The sequence below is a fragment of the Myotis myotis genome, unplaced genomic scaffold (assembly GCF_014108235.1).
Source record: "Myotis myotis isolate mMyoMyo1 unplaced genomic scaffold, mMyoMyo1.p scaffold_m19_p_4, whole genome shotgun sequence".
NCBI classification, from domain to species: domain Eukaryota; kingdom Metazoa; phylum Chordata; class Mammalia; order Chiroptera; family Vespertilionidae; genus Myotis; species Myotis myotis.
In genome coordinates, this window is record NW_023416346.1 from 83,153,771 (window position 1) to 83,169,403 (window position 15,633).

The 15,633-nt window shown below is 38.5% G+C and overlaps 1 protein-coding gene and 2 pseudogenes across 3 annotated transcripts in view; 1 reads left to right on the plus strand and 2 right to left on the minus strand.

The window, feature by feature from the left end:
* The window catches only part of KIF4A (kinesin family member 4A), a 183,747-nt gene that overhangs the window by 19,913 nt on the left and 148,201 nt on the right, over positions 1–15,633 (minus strand). For all 3 annotated transcript variants that reach the window (XM_036305013.1, XM_036305011.1, XM_036305014.1), the window contains exons 21-25: positions 10,341–10,496; positions 10,115–10,215; positions 3,628–3,757; positions 2,137–2,307; positions 770–877 (exon numbers count right to left, since the gene is read on the minus strand). In XM_036305013.1, coding sequence (XP_036160906.1) covers positions 770–877; positions 2,137–2,307; positions 3,628–3,757; positions 10,115–10,215; positions 10,341–10,496 — 666 coding nt within the window. The remainder of the gene's footprint in view (positions 1–769; positions 878–2,136; positions 2,308–3,627; positions 3,758–10,114; positions 10,216–10,340; positions 10,497–15,633) is intronic.
* Positions 4,834–4,939, plus strand: LOC118654874 (annotated as a pseudogene).
* Positions 14,141–14,285, minus strand: LOC118654890 (annotated as a pseudogene).

Below are 15,633 nucleotides of genomic sequence, written 5' to 3' on the forward strand. Positions count from 1 at the left end.
GCCATCACAGAAACTATGGACTCTGCCCTACATGCCTTATTCTTTTCCATTCTCCACCCTCTCATTCCTCATTCACATCAGGAAGCTGATTAAGAAACCTATGCAGACAACTGTTTCTCTGAAGTCAGAGATGCTTTTGATCATCCTTCTCAACATAGACTAGGCAGTTTATTTGCTACTCTAATAATAAGCCTGATTAAACTTCCTGGCATTTAAGACAACCAGATTCATGCATACGACCTTAACTATACTTTGGTTATATCTTTGATGGGAGGTACCAAGGAAACACTAGAGACTGGTGGATCAGGAAAAAGATTCTAAGTTGGATAAAATAGTGCTCTGACATGCTAGTAAGGGTGTGGTGTTCCCAGCCCCTGGAAGAAATTTAGACCCTAGGCATTTTATAAATATGTCAAGTCTCAGCTCAGAAGAACAGGCTCAGGAAGAGACAGCTCAATGTCCCTAGGAGTCTACTGGATGTTTTAATTTTCTCAACTATTTAGAGCTCATGTTGAGGCAAAGAATCAGGAGGCCTCAGAGTCTGGTGTTGAGTATGCACCGTCATTTCTGTACCAAAAAGAAGGTTATTCTATGTGTGGCTACATTCTAAATACCTTAAATTGATCAACTAGGGCCAAAAAGCAGTAGAGGCTGCCATTATCAACCCTGTTTAACACCTAATTGCTCTCTGCTGTAAGTACAATGGTCTAAATCAGATAATTCTGTCAGGCCCTCGGAACCATCTCTGGAAACCTTTGCCTCATTATACCTGACACTTCAGTGTGCTCCGCAGCTGTTGTTTCTTTTCACTGACTGACACTTCTGGCTGCTTCTCTGCCATCTGGCTTTGCTGCAACTGGCTGAGAAGGTACAACACCTAGAGAAAGATACAACCCAATGTGACCAAATAAAAATAAGACAAAAAAGGAAATTGGGCTCAGTCCAAGCAGTGATCAGATTGACTCCTCTGTGATTTAGCGGAACTGTTCTCTCTCTCTCTCTTTTTAAATCCTCACCTGAGGATATGTTTTTTACTGATTTTTAGAGAGAGAGGAAGGGATGGGAGGAGAAACAACATGTGATCAGTTGCCTCCCAGACGTGCCCCAACGGGGGATGGAACTTGAAACCTAGTTATGTGCCATGACCGGGAATCAAACCCACAACCAACTGAGCCACCTGACTGGGGCTAAACTGTTCTCTTTTGCTCTCATGGCTTGAAGTAGTAAGGAGCAAGCACAACTGCATAGTTCACCAGTCATGTTAATCTTAATACCAAAATGGAGGCTAAGATCTCTTGTCACTGGTATGTGTAAACTTAGACAAGTCATTCATTTCTCTTCGTTTCAGGTTTCTTATCTGCAAAATTTGGAAAAGACTATATGGTCTTTTTTTATTGCTCAGAAAACTTTTTATAAAAGCAGCTTTCTAGCTTTTAAGGTTGTTTCCAGTGTTAGATTTTCAAACCCAGAGTTGTTTGGTGAATGAAAATCTGAAAGCGCTCATCTCCCAGAGCTTGTATATTTAAGGAGCAAATGACTGGAATCCTAGGTCAACCGGGATTTGGTACCTGAAGACTTTGGAGAGTAGCTGGAGAACCATTTCTTATTTTGTGAATAACCTTAACTGCTTTAAATTTTGTTTCCTATAAATGTGTAGCCCAAACTTCATTTGTTCTAGCATTGGGGTGCTCTCTTGATCATCTGAGTATCCCAAATATCCAATTCTATTTTTTAGAGGCAAACCTTGAGTAAAGCCTGACCCCTTTGGCATAGCTTATAAGGCCTCTATGACCTTAATTCTGCTTAGGTGTGTAATACAGGCTATTCAGATGCCAGTTCTTCCATTTACTGTGTGACCTTGAGCATGTTAACTGTTGGAACACAAGGCCTGGGCGAGGTCCTGAGGGGGAGGGTGGCACACAGGAGTTCAGGGGCAGGGGGCATCAGGGAACCTGCCTCAGAGTTGTTGAACTAGGACGGAACATGAACAGACCCCTCCCTGCACTGCCCAAACTAGGTGCTCCAGCTACATGGTCTTTTGAAGGAAACATCATATCCCCCACTATCTTTTAAAACTAACAACAGAAAGCAATGATGGTTTATTCCTCAGTATAGCTTCTCAGCTTGCTAGTTTACCTTCTCTTGGTGCTGTTGCTCCATTCTGAACAGCTCTGCCTGTAACTCTGTCTCTTTTTCAGCAATATGATTCCGTTCCTCAAACAGCATCTTCTGCATGTCAGCACAGCTGGCCTTATTCTGTTTCAGGTTGCTTTCAAGCTTGCTGACCTGTATCTTGGAGGAGACCAGCTGAAAAAGTTAAAAGAAGAACATTTTCTTTGAAGAATGGCCACCTTTCCCCATTCATTAGGCAGACAAATGTCTGCTTTCTTGAAATGGGCTAAGAAAAGTTCCTCCATGTCCAAGTCCATTCTTATGTTTTCATGACATATGGATTCTACCACTGAACAGTAACAATACTACTCAGGCCGAGAGCCAATATTTCTGTTGAGGTAGATAACTTAAAGCTAGAAGTCATCACTAAGGTCATTCAATCTCTTGCTCTGCCTCGGCAAGAATAAACCCAACATGAACAGTAGCTGACAACTCCATATGTAAGAAGTTCTTCCTTAATTTTAAAGAGAAAATCAAAAGACACACCCTTACGGCCAATTACGTCCCATCTCAGAATGTCTGTGTTCACATGCTGAAACTCGTAGACACGTTAGCTGAGACTGTAGATCTGGCTCTTCAGGCTAGATTGATATCTTATGCTGGCCTAGTTATATATTCTCTATTAGCCCGGATGGCGAACATCATAAAAACCAGTGTTCGTAAGACTAATGAGAATTTCTTTAGTAAGATAATTTGCTACCCCAACACAAAATGTAAAAGCATTGCTCAAACTTGCAGAATCGGAGGAGTTTGTAAGCTTGTCTTAAGAGAAAATGCCTTAATCACCAGAGGTGACCAACTTTAATTCCTCTTGTGACAATGTAAGATGATAGACTATTTTAAGGTCAGTGAAGATGCATTTTCTTTAAGAAAAATCTCTGTATGCCAGTGATTAATTTGTCTGTCCTAGATTGTATCTTAAACTTTTTTTTATTGCTGTTAATCCTCACCCAAAAATATTTTTCCATTGGTCTTTTTAAAAGAGAGTGGGAGAGTGAAAGAGAGAAACATCAATGTGAGAGAAACACATCAATTGGTTGCTTACTGCACCGTGCCCTGACCAGGGCCTGGGCCGGGGAGGAGCCTGCAACCAAGGTATGTGCCCTTGACCAGAATCAAACCTGGGACCCTTTGGTCCACAGGCTGACACTCTATCCACTGAACCAAACTGGCTAGGGCTTAAACTTTTTAAATATGGGTGTTTTAAAAAGTACTACAGTATAATAGTTTAAGTAGTGGCCTATTATGGCATCCTGATCTTTTCCTAATAATAAGAGCAAACATTTATTGAGCATTTGCTCACACCAACTTTTACCCATAAAACTATTTCTCTAATGTTAGTGTTATTGCAGTTTTTATCATATAAAATGACACAATGACAGTATTCCAGGCTAACATCTTATTTCAATCTACCAAGCCAGATCCCTAATTGCTGGTAGGAAGAGTAATATTTACTTCTCCAATTAAATATTTCATTGCACACTTGGCTTCCAGAATGGTAGCAATATTCTCCCAGCGATGTTTTGGCCTGTCTTCACTTTCTGCATCCAGTAGCTTCTGCTGAAGGTCAGCAATCTGAGCACTCCTGCAAGGAAAGAAACAGTGAGCCTTATTACCAGTAGTCTCAACACCCAGGACAGGGGAAGAGTTCTAAGGAGAAACTTCAAATAGTTTTATGGAAGGAGATATCAGTTAAATATCATTTAAATAATGATTTAGTCATCTGGTTAGGATGTATGCTCAGCATGTGGGATATACAGTAGCTCAAATCCTGTTACAAAGAGACTCCAAAGACCATCCAAATGGTTTCATTTTATTAAATACTGGTTTAAATAAATGGATCATATATGGGACTTGGAAAGATTTGTTTTAGTAAGGCTTGTTAGTAGTGCATTGACTGTAATGTGACTTGTCTCAAGGCCACATAAGCTCAGATTGTGATATGGTGGCTCACCTATACAAGAAGATTCAGGTTGGAGACTGGAAGGAAAAAAAAAACACGCCTCAAAATAACAAACACGTGGATGCCTTTTGCTGGCATTGAATACCAAATTGATACCTATGGTTGGTGTTGTGAGAGGTTATCTTGAAGTGTTTGCCACAAGACTGAGAAGTTTCTGAGAAGACAAGATACCCTGCCTGATCCTGGTTATAGCTTCCAGATACTTTCTGATCGAGTATGGTCTGAGACCAAGATTGACACGATATTTTAGTTTCATTAATAGCTTCCTTCTTAAATTTGCTATGTGACCAGTGAGAGGGAGCACACCAGCATGTGCATAACATGCAGTGCTATGTAAGGTACTATAAAGAAGATGGGACCCTAACCGGTTTGGCTCAGTATATAGAGCATTAGCCCACGGACTGAAGGGTCCCAGGTTCGATTCTGGTCAAAGGCATATACCTTGGCTGAAGGCTCGATCCCCAGTAGGGGGCATGCAGGAGGCAGCTGATCGATGTTTCTCTCCCATCAATATTTCTACCTCTCTATCCCTCTCCCTTCCTCTCTGTAAAATCAATAATATATATATATAGATATAGATATAGATATATAGATAGATATAGATATAGATACACATACATACATATATATGTATATGTATATATGAAGATGGGTACCGAAATAACCTAACATGGCAGTTCTCAAATTTAGGTCTCAGGACTTCTTTACACTCTTAAAAAGCATTGAGGGACATGATCACAAAACATTTTCCCAATAGGTTTTCTTTCTGCTATGTTGGTAGCATTCAGCCTATTGGGAACATTTAAAAAAGAAAAAGGCATTGAGGACCTAAGAAATTCCATTCATATACACATTATACCTACAGCATTAGAAAGTAAAACTGAGAAATAGTAAATATTTATTAATTCATTTAAAAATAAAAATTCACCTACATTTTATGGAAGAAAAACATTAAAAAAACAAAAAATAATTTAGTCAGAAGACTGGGATTATTTTTCACTTTTACAAAGCTCTATAATATCTGGCTTAGTAGAAGACACCTAGATTCACACATCTCCCTCTGCATTCAGTCTTTGTTGATGTAAATGAAGACAATCTGGCCTCACATGGACATGTAGGTGGATAAAGGAGGAGCATTTTAATAGCCTTTTCAGATAATTGTGGCTATTCTGCTTTGAGAATACACCAAAAGCCTACAAGTGGTAGCTCCTTTAAAGTTAGTTGAAAAGTGGAATCTGAAGAAAATAAAACAAAACAAAACAAAGTGGAATCTGAAACCATTATTAATAAATATTTCATACTCTCTTACATTAATATCCATTGGTCTAACTTGAAATCTGAATAGGTCTTTTACCCATACATGATTCTGTAACATGTCATTTGGACAATGCTGAGGCATGTAGAGCCTCCAAATATTAACACATTTCTTTATACAGTATAGAAAAATCATATTTGTTTTTTTATATTTTATTTATTTATTTATTTATTTTTACAGAGAGGAAGGAAAAGGGATAGAGAGTTAGAAACATCGATGAGAGAAACATCGATCAGTGCCTCTTGCACACCCCCTACTGGGGATGTGTCCACAACCAAGGTACATGCCCTTGACCCAAATCGAACCTGAGACCCTTGAGTCTGCAGGCTGATGCTCTAGCCACTGAGTCAAACTGGTTAGGGCCATATTTGTTAATATCCCTACTGGTCTCATTAGAAAAGTTATGAAAAACTGTCAAGCTCACAGTAGCAGATATACATTTTCCAAAATTCTGACTGTCTCTTGAAAATTCAAGTTTTTCTCTGGTGACAAACACTGTCAGCTGTTTTCCTTGAAGCGACAGGCTCTCTCCATTCATTTCTGAGAAATGTCTGCCATGTACCCAAGTTTGAATAACCATAGTCGGTCTGTCAGTCATTCTTTCAAGTAGAAATGAAGTTCTATGCACAGAGGTCTGCTGTCCACCCTCCCAGCGCCAACCGCCTTTCCTGGAGACAACACCACACCCCTGCACGCTGTACACACGCCTTGTTCTTCCCACTCCGTCACACATACCAAAAAGGGCTGAACTCTAGGGTGCAGATTTCATGAAACGAACACTTTTTACTGCTTTCTCAAAGCCACTCTTAAGTGAGACTCGCTTTTTAAATCTGTGAGTGTGTGGTGGCGATGTATTCAGTGACTGCTGCTACAGATTGGTACCACTGCTTTTGTTCAAGCCAAGCTGTCACCAGTTTTGTCCACTCTTGCTTTTGTACTATCATGGCAAATAGCATCTTAATGTTATTATAAAAATAGTTTTGATCAGATTCCCTGAAAGGGTCTCAGAGACCCCCAGGAGTTTTCAGACCACACTTCGACAACCCTGGTCTAATATGTAGTCCTTTCCTTCAAAGGCTTACAGTCTTTCTAGATTGACAAGACTAGTAAGCATAAAACAGCTAATAAATATAAAGATAACATATGTCATCTGTATCACATGATTGAGTACTATAAGTTCTGAAGGAGGTTAGAGAAGAAGGGTCAGGGTGGGCTTCTTAGAAGAGGTGGGCCAGAACACTTCAGAGTTGTCCATCATAAGCCCTTTCCTGTCATCTCTGACAATTTATAACCCTTGGCTATTTCAAAATTTAGTTTATGCCTCATAAATTTTAGGAAAATTCTCTTGATTAAACTCACCTCTGTCCGATTGCCCTCTACTCGGCACTTGCCCTACATTTAAGTAATCATTTACTTATGCCCAGTGTTATGCAGGTAAATGTTTAACATCCAGCACTTAAAAAACCAGACCTGTTTCCAAATCTTAGCTATTGTAAATTGTGCTGCTATGCACATAGGGGTGCATATATCCTTTCTGATTGGTGTTTCTAGTTTCTTGGGATATAGTTCTAGAAGTAGGATTACTGGGTCAAATGGCAGTTCCACTTTTAAATTTTTGAGGAAATGCCATACTGTTTTTCACAATGGCTGCACCAGTCTGCATTCCCACCAGCAGTGAAGGAGGGTTCCTTTTTCTCTGCATCCTCTCCAGCACTTGTCATTTAATGATTTGTTGATGTTAGCCTTCTGACAGGTGTGAGATGATACCGCATTGTCGTTTTGATTTGCATCTCTAGGATGATTTAGTGACTTTGAGCATGTTTGCATGTCTCTTGGCTTTTTGAATGTCCTCTTTCAAAAAGTGTCTATTTAGGTCCTTTGCCCATTTTTTGATTGGGTTGTTTATCTTCCTTTTGTTAAGCTGTATGAGTTCCCTGTAAATGTTGAAGATTAAACCCTTATCGGAGATAACATTGGCAAATATGTTCTCCCATGCAGTGGGCTCTCTACTCATTTTGTTGATGGTTTCTTTTGCTGTGCAAAAGCTTTTTAATTTGATGTAGTCCCATTTGTTTATTTTCTCCTTAGTCTCTCTTGCCCTAGGATCTGTGTCTGTAAAGATATTGCTACGACATATGTCTGCAATTTTGCGCCTATGAGTCTTATTGGGTTTTTATGGTTCCCGTCTTACATTCAAGTTCTTTAGCCATTTTGAGTTTGTTCTTGTGTATGGTGTAAGTTGGTGATCTAGTTTCATTTGTTTGCATGTATCTGACTAAATTTCCCAGCACCATTTATTAAAGAGGCTGCTTTGACTCCAGTGTATGCTCTTGCCTCCTTTGTCAAATATTAATTGAGTCTAATATTAGGCTTGGGTCAACCCAGTAATACCACTTCTAGGAATATATCCCAAGAAAACAGAAACATCAATCAGAAAGGATATACGCACTCCTATGTTCATAGCAGCACAATTTACAATAGCTAAGATTTGGAAACAGCCTAAATGCCCATCAGCAGATGAGTGGATTAGAAAACTATGGTACACCTACACAATGGAATACTACGCTGCTATAAAAAAGAAGGTATTCTTACCATTTGCGGCAGCATGGATGGAACTGGAGAGCATTATGCTAAGTGAAATAAGCCAGGCAGTGAAAGAAAAATACCACATGATCTCACTCATTTATGGATAATAAAGAACATTATAATCTAATGAACAAAAAGATAGATACAGAGGCAGAGAAGCATCGAATAGACTGTCAAGTTACAGCGGGAAGGCTGGGGAGTGTTGTGGGGGGTAAGAGATTGAAGGACTTATATGCATTCATATAAGCATAACCAATGGACACAAGACACTGGGGGTGAGGGTGTGGTAAGGGCATGTGCTGGGGGGTAGGGGAGGCCAGGGGAAGGTCAATGGGGTAAAAAAGGAGACATATGTACTACTATTTGTAATACTTTAAACAGGAAAATAAAATTAAAAAAAATACACACAAAAAAACCAAAAAATAAACCAGACCTGATTTGTAGCTTTTGCTGGTTTCTGTTGTGTAAATCCTCTCACCATAACCAATTGTAAGCTATCAATGGCTTACAATATTCCTGAAATTTTAACAAATTATTCTTTCACATTATACTATTTCCACTTGAGAGTAAGGGTGATGCCATCTATTTTTTCTATATATACCAACTGCACCTAGTGCAGCACAAAGCAGAAACTCAAATGCTGAGTGACTTATAGATGTATCCAAAGATGAACATTAGTGTGTATTGCTAAAAACAAATTAAATGACCCCCAAGCTCTTCTGGGCAATAAAATTCTATTATCTTAAGAAATTTATAGTGTCTAAGTTCTGATCCTTCTAAAAATATATTTAAAAAAAGAACATTCATTGAGCACTTCTACTATGTCAACTACTGTACTGTTATGTACTTTACTTACTAATCTCATTTAATGCTCATAATCATTTTACCTGTATGTTCTATTCTATCTACTTTGCTGTTGATCTCTAAAGTTCTCCTTGTTGCTTTTCTAATTAAAAAAATATTTTTATTGATTTCAGAGACAGGAAGGGAGAGGGAAACAGAGATAAAAACATCAATGATGAGATAGAAACATCAATGATGAGATAGAAACATCATTGATCGGCTGACTCCTGCACACCCCCCACTAGGGATCGAGCCGCAACCCGGGCATGTGCCCTGACTGGGAATTGAATCATGACCTCCTGGTTCATAGGTCAATGCTCAACCACTGAGCCACATCATGCTGTTGTTGCTCTTCTGAGATCATTTCTTAGGTTCCTCTAAAGTCTTGTTTTTAGTCAGTTCCACATTTCAGAGATATTACTTCATCAAAAATTGTGGTGCAGCTTAAAGAGCATGGGTTTTGGAGTTAGATAGCCCAAGTTCCGAATCCCAACTCTATATAATCTATAGCAAATATATTAAAATCTGTGAACTTCAGATCTCTAAAGTAAGAAGAATCATACATACCTCATAATCATACATACCTTATATACCTCATAGGGAAGGACTGAATGAGAAAATGTATCTAACTTATCTAGTGATTGAAAGGGCGAGGACTACGCCCTCCATCTTGCCCCAGGGTAAGGGCTACGCCCTCCATCTTACCCTGGATCCTCCATTTTTGGGCAGCCATGTGCTCGGCAAGGCTTCTTCCCGGAAGCCCAAGCCTCTGCTAGCCACATCCAGGACTTCTTTAAACTAACCAATGACAATCAAGGGAAGTGCATGCCATAGATATGACGACATCCTGTGTAACAAGACACCGACTTGTGCCTGGCCAATCGGCAGGGCCCACAGTCCTTTCTCCTCCCCTTACTCCAACCCCCTATAAAACCCCTCGTACCACAGGGCTAGCTCTCTCTGCCACTTGCTGCTGTGTCAGTAAGGAGGGTAGGGGAGCCAAGCCTGGGCTTGAATAAAGACTCTTATGCTTTTGCATCGGACATGGCTGGCTCCCTGGTGTGGTTTCTTGGGGATCCTGAAATCTGGGCATAACAGTGATGTGTATATTTTAAAAAAAAATTGCTACTTTCTCGTTTCTCCACCATCATAAACCTTTTGAATCACTGGACTAGCATGTTCTATTTTGATTCCAGGCATACATTTTTATAATGCCTTACAGACAGTCCCATTACCTGAGTTCTATTTCAGTCTCTAGGCTTTCAATCTGCTTTGTAATGGAATCCTCTGACTCAGAAACTTGACCATGAAGTTCAGCAACTGAGAATGTGCGCCTCTGTAAAAAAGAATAGTGGGAATGAGGGTGAAGTACTCGAAGGAAAGTAATCCTCCAAAGCAGTGAGTGTGTCTGTGGAGTACAGAGTCTGATAATTGGTCAAATATTTCCATAAGGGCACTTACCCGGAATTTAGAAGGTAGATTCTCCCCAGATTCCTTTTGTTCTTTGAGTTGAGCCAGATCCTGAGCCAGGATCTTTCTATCTTCAAGAAGGTCATTAAGATGGCGTTTGGCTTCCTCAGTACTGACCATAACCTCAATTTCATTTCCAAGCCAACTCTAGAAGAGTAATGAAGTGATGTTAGGTTAAGGATGCAGTTTCTCTGGCCCATGGGCTAGATTCAGTTCCAGACTTAATTTTCCTCAGACCAGAGCTCAAGTAACTAAGGGTGTCCCAAAATTCACACAAGAAGTAATTTTGATAGAAAACACAGGTTTATAATTAAAAATTGTAAATTTTTTATTGATTCATAAAGTATACAGTATAGGGTTATGTATAGAATAGCATATTGGGTAAATGGATTATCATGTCTCGATAGTGAGCACCATTAACTATTATTGCCTGAGCAGCCTCATTTTCGAAGAAGAATGGTCCGATGATGCCTCCAGCCCCAAATCCGCACCAAACAGTGACACATTGTGGATGCATCTGTTTCTCAACAATCACTCGTGGATTTTCTGAACCCCAAATGCGACAATTTTGTCGATTAACCAAGCCATCAAGATGAAAATGAGTCTCATTGCTGAAGATGATTTTGTCAGAAAAATCAGCATCCACTTGTTGTTGTTCCATAATCCATTCAACGAACTCTATTCGCTGTGTGTGGTCAGTAGGCTTCAGTTCTTGAGTCAATTGAACTTTGTAAGCATGAAGATGCAAATCTTTCGTGAGAATACACTGTAGAGAGCTTCTCAAAATGTCCAATTCTTGACCACGGTGCCGAATTAATGTCCCTGGACTCTCAGCAACACTTTCACGAACTGTGATCTGCTTCAATGTTTTGTGTTGAACGACTTGTTGAAGGACGGCCAGAGTGTTTAAGATCACTAATTGATCCAGTCTCCCTAAATTTTTTAATTAATGTCTTTACAGTTGATGAAGTTAAATCACTATTCCGACCATATTTTGCACGAAAATTGCGAACTGTAGCTGCCAAACCTTCATTATTTTTAAAATATTGCTTAACAATGGAAACACGTTGTTTTTTCGTGTACTGCTCCATTTTTAATAACCCTGAACTGTCAGTTGTCACGCTTTCTATTTTTTCATTGGCAACACTTTACAGCACAAATGGCATAAAATTCAAATCTTGCGTGAATTTTGGGACACCCTTTAGAAGTAAGATTTCCATTTGTACCTACACTCACCAAACGTTCCAATAGGTCTCCAAGAGCCTTTACAGGAATATCCTAAAAGGTCACAATAAAGAGGCTTTCTGCAGAAAATCTTCAGATATTCTACATTTCTCTGTACTCTGTCTTATCTTCTCGATTTTTCCCTTAACCTTTGTCCTTATCTAGTCATGATATAGAATTAAAGTATATTTTGACTGCCTGTTCTATTTAGTAAATAGATATCCATTCTTAATCTTTAACGATGAATGAAATATATCAAGCAAACAAAATGAACTAAATTCAGTTTTAAAAAAAGGACCATCCCTGAGAACACTTTCACATCAGAAGATATACCACAATAAGAGTAATCAAAAGAAAGCTGGAGTGGATATATTAATATCAGGTAATGTAGAATTCACATCAAAGAATATTACCAAGGATTAAAAAAGGTGATTTCATAATGGTAAAGGAGTCAATTATTCAAGAGAATTTAATCCTCTAATAAAACACCAAAGTATGTGAAACAAAATGAGACAATATGGAATTATAAAAATACTCAATTGATCCAAAAAGAAGCCAGAAAACAAGGAAAAAGTGAATGAAGAACAGATAGGAAAAATAGAAAACAAACAGCAAGATGAAATATTCATATCTGCCAATTGTAAGATTGGATTTAAAAAGCCAGACCCAACTACATACTGCCTACACAAATCACACTTTAAAAGTGAAGGCACAACTTTTACCCTTTGTGACAGCATGGATGGACCTGGGGAGTATTATTCATGCTAAGCGAAATAAGTCAGTCAGAGAAAGATAAATACCATATGATCTCACTAATATGTGGAATCTAATGAACAAAATAAACTGATGAATAAAATGGAACCAGAGTGTGGACACATGAAACAGACTGGCTGGTACCCAAGGGGAGGGGAGTGGGTTGACTAGATAAAGAAGTTGAAGGGATTAGCTAAAAAACATATATGCAATACCCCATGGGTACAGACAATAGTTTGGTAAAGGCCAAAAGAGAAGGAGGTTGGGGTGGATCGAGGTGGGTAAAGAGGATGGGGGAAAGCAGGACACCTGTAATTATGTCAACATTAAACTTTTTAAATAAAAAACAACAACAAAGGCACAAATAGGTTAAAATTTAAAGGATTACAAAATATACCATGCTAACATAAGTTGAAAGAAAGGTTTTTGTGTTATTAGAACAAAAACTAGATTTCAGAGCAAATATTACCAGGAATAGAAAAGATTATTTTATAATAATGAAGGGATCAATTAATCCTAAGTATTTGTGCCTCTAATAACAGCTTCAAAATACATGAAGCAAACCAGATAGAACTACAAGGAGAAAAATAAGAAAAACAAAATTTTAGTTGATGATCTCAATACCAATCTCTCAATAACTGATAGAGCAGGTAGGCAAAAAAACAGTGAGAACACAGTAAAATAAATAGCACAATCAATCACATAGGCATGACTGACATTTACAGAATACTATCCAATAACAATACTGTACACATCCTTTTCAAGTACATCCAGAACATTAGTGAAGACTAGCCATATTCTAGGCCAGCCGTGGGCAAACTACGGCCCGCGGGCCGGATCCAGCCCATTTGAAATGAATAAAACTACAAAAAAAAAAAAAAAAGACCGTACCCTTTTATGTAAGGATGTTTACTTTGAATTTATATTAGTTCACACAAACACTCCATCCGTGCTTTTGTTCCGGCCCTCCGGTCCAGTTTAAGAACCCATTGTGGCCCTCAAGTCAAAAAGTTTGCCCACCCCTGTTCTAGGCATTAGTTAAGTCTCAGTAAATTCAAAGGATTCAAGTCATACAAAGTATGTTCTCTAATCACAATGGAATTAAATTAGAAATCACAACAGAAAGATATTGGGAAAAATTCCCTAATATTTGGAAACTAAATAACACACCTCTAAATAACCTATGTGTCAAATAAGGAATCAACAGGGCAATTAGAATGTATTTTGAATTGAATGATCATGAAAACATAACTATAAAAAATTGTGGGATGTTGTTAAGAGTACTTGCACCCCTATGTTCATAGCAGCATTATTTACAATAGCCAAGATCTGGAAACAGCCCAAGTGCCCATCAGTAGATGAGTGGATAAAAAGCTGTGGTACATTTAAACAATGGAATACTATGCAGCTGTAAAAAAGAGGGAAATCTTACCCTTTGAGACAACATGGAGGGTCCTGGAGAGTATTATGCTAAGCGAAATAAGCCAGTCAGAAAAAGACAAAAATCACATGATCTCAGTTATACGTGAAATCTAATGAACAAAATAAACTGTCAAACAAAATAGAGCCAAAGACATGGAAGCATGCAACAGACTGAGAATTCTTAGAGGGAAGGGGGGAGGGGGCAGGAAGAGATTAACCAAATAACTTATATGCATAACCCATGGACACAGACAATAATAGTGTGGTGAAGGTTTGGGGAGGGGCTAGGAGGGGTAAGAAAGGGTCAATGGAGGGAGGAGAAAGGGGACATCTGTAAAACTTTTAACAATAAAGATAAATTTTATTTATTTATTTATTTATTTTTAATCATTTTATGTTCCTCAGGCATGAAACAGCTCTGGCCACCAACACAGGCATCAAGCTAGGATGAACTAAGGACTGTACATCTGCTTTGCCCCTGACTGATATAAGAGCAACACAACCAATCAGGTGTCTCCTTGCCCATTGCCAGGGGGTAAAGATAAATTTTTAAAAAAAGATTACTTAAAGGAAAATTTATAGCACTAAATGTTTATATTAGAAAAGAAGAATTCAAGTCAATGATGTCAGGTTGCCAGCTGTGGTGGTGGGGGACTGGATAAAAGGTGAAGGGATAGAGAAGTACATATTTGTAGCTATAGAATAGTCTTGGGGATGTAAAGGACAGCACAGGGAATATAGTCAATAATATTGTAATAACTATGTATGGTGCCATGTGTGTACTGGACTTACCAGGGGGATCACTTTGTAAGTTATATAAATGTCTAACCACTCTGCTGTACACCTAAAACTAATATAATTTTGAATGTCAACTGTAATTTTAAAAAATATAAATTAAAATTAAAAAAAATTAAAAATATATGAGCCAATGAAATCCAAAGAGGAAATAAGGAAATAATAAAGATCAGACTGGAAATTAATGAACTGGGGTTTTGGGGGTATATTTTTTATTGTGGTAAAATATACATAACATAAAATTTACAATTTTAACCATTTGTAAGAATGAACTGGTTCTTTGACAAACCTCTAGCCAAACTGATCAGGAAAAACAAGACACAAAATATCAATAACATGAATGAGATGGATGATATTAGTATAGCTTTTACAGACATTAGAAGGATAGAAAGGAAATATTATGAATAACTTCACACCAATAAATTTAACAACTTAAATGGAACTGACAAAATCCCTGAAACACACAAATTACCAAAATCACTCAAGAAGAAATAAATAACCTAAACAGCCCTATACCTATTTTAAAAATTGAATGTTAGTTAATACCCCTCTACAAAAACTAACAAAAAACCCTTCAGGCCCAGATGGCTTCACTTGAGAAATGAACCAAACTTTTAAGGAAGAAACTGTCGGAAGCCAGTCCATCCTTGCTGCTTTACACAGTCGCTGCAGGGAAGAAACATCTGCACAGCATATGTTTTAAGGGACCTGGCGTATATGGCATACTGTTCTTAATATGTTTTCTCACCTTCTTGGCGCTATGTGTTTTAACCAAGGTCACCTGCCAGAGTCCACTTATTGCCTTCACTAATTGAGTATAGAGAGAGACCCCCAAAAGTTAGTAACCTTTGAAGTCCTAGCAAAGGTCAGGACTGTGCACCACCCAGTTAATCTAGATAATGGTAGCTGAAGCAACCTCCCTACCTTTATTCATGTAAATAGCTGAAGCAACCTCCCTACCTTTAATCATGATAGTATCTGTGTGTCACTGAAACCTCCTTACCCTAGGGCTACCCCAGACAAACCTCCTTACCCTAAGGGCTACTCCAGATCAATAAAAGGTTGGAGTGGCCTGAGCATCGGTGGAAGT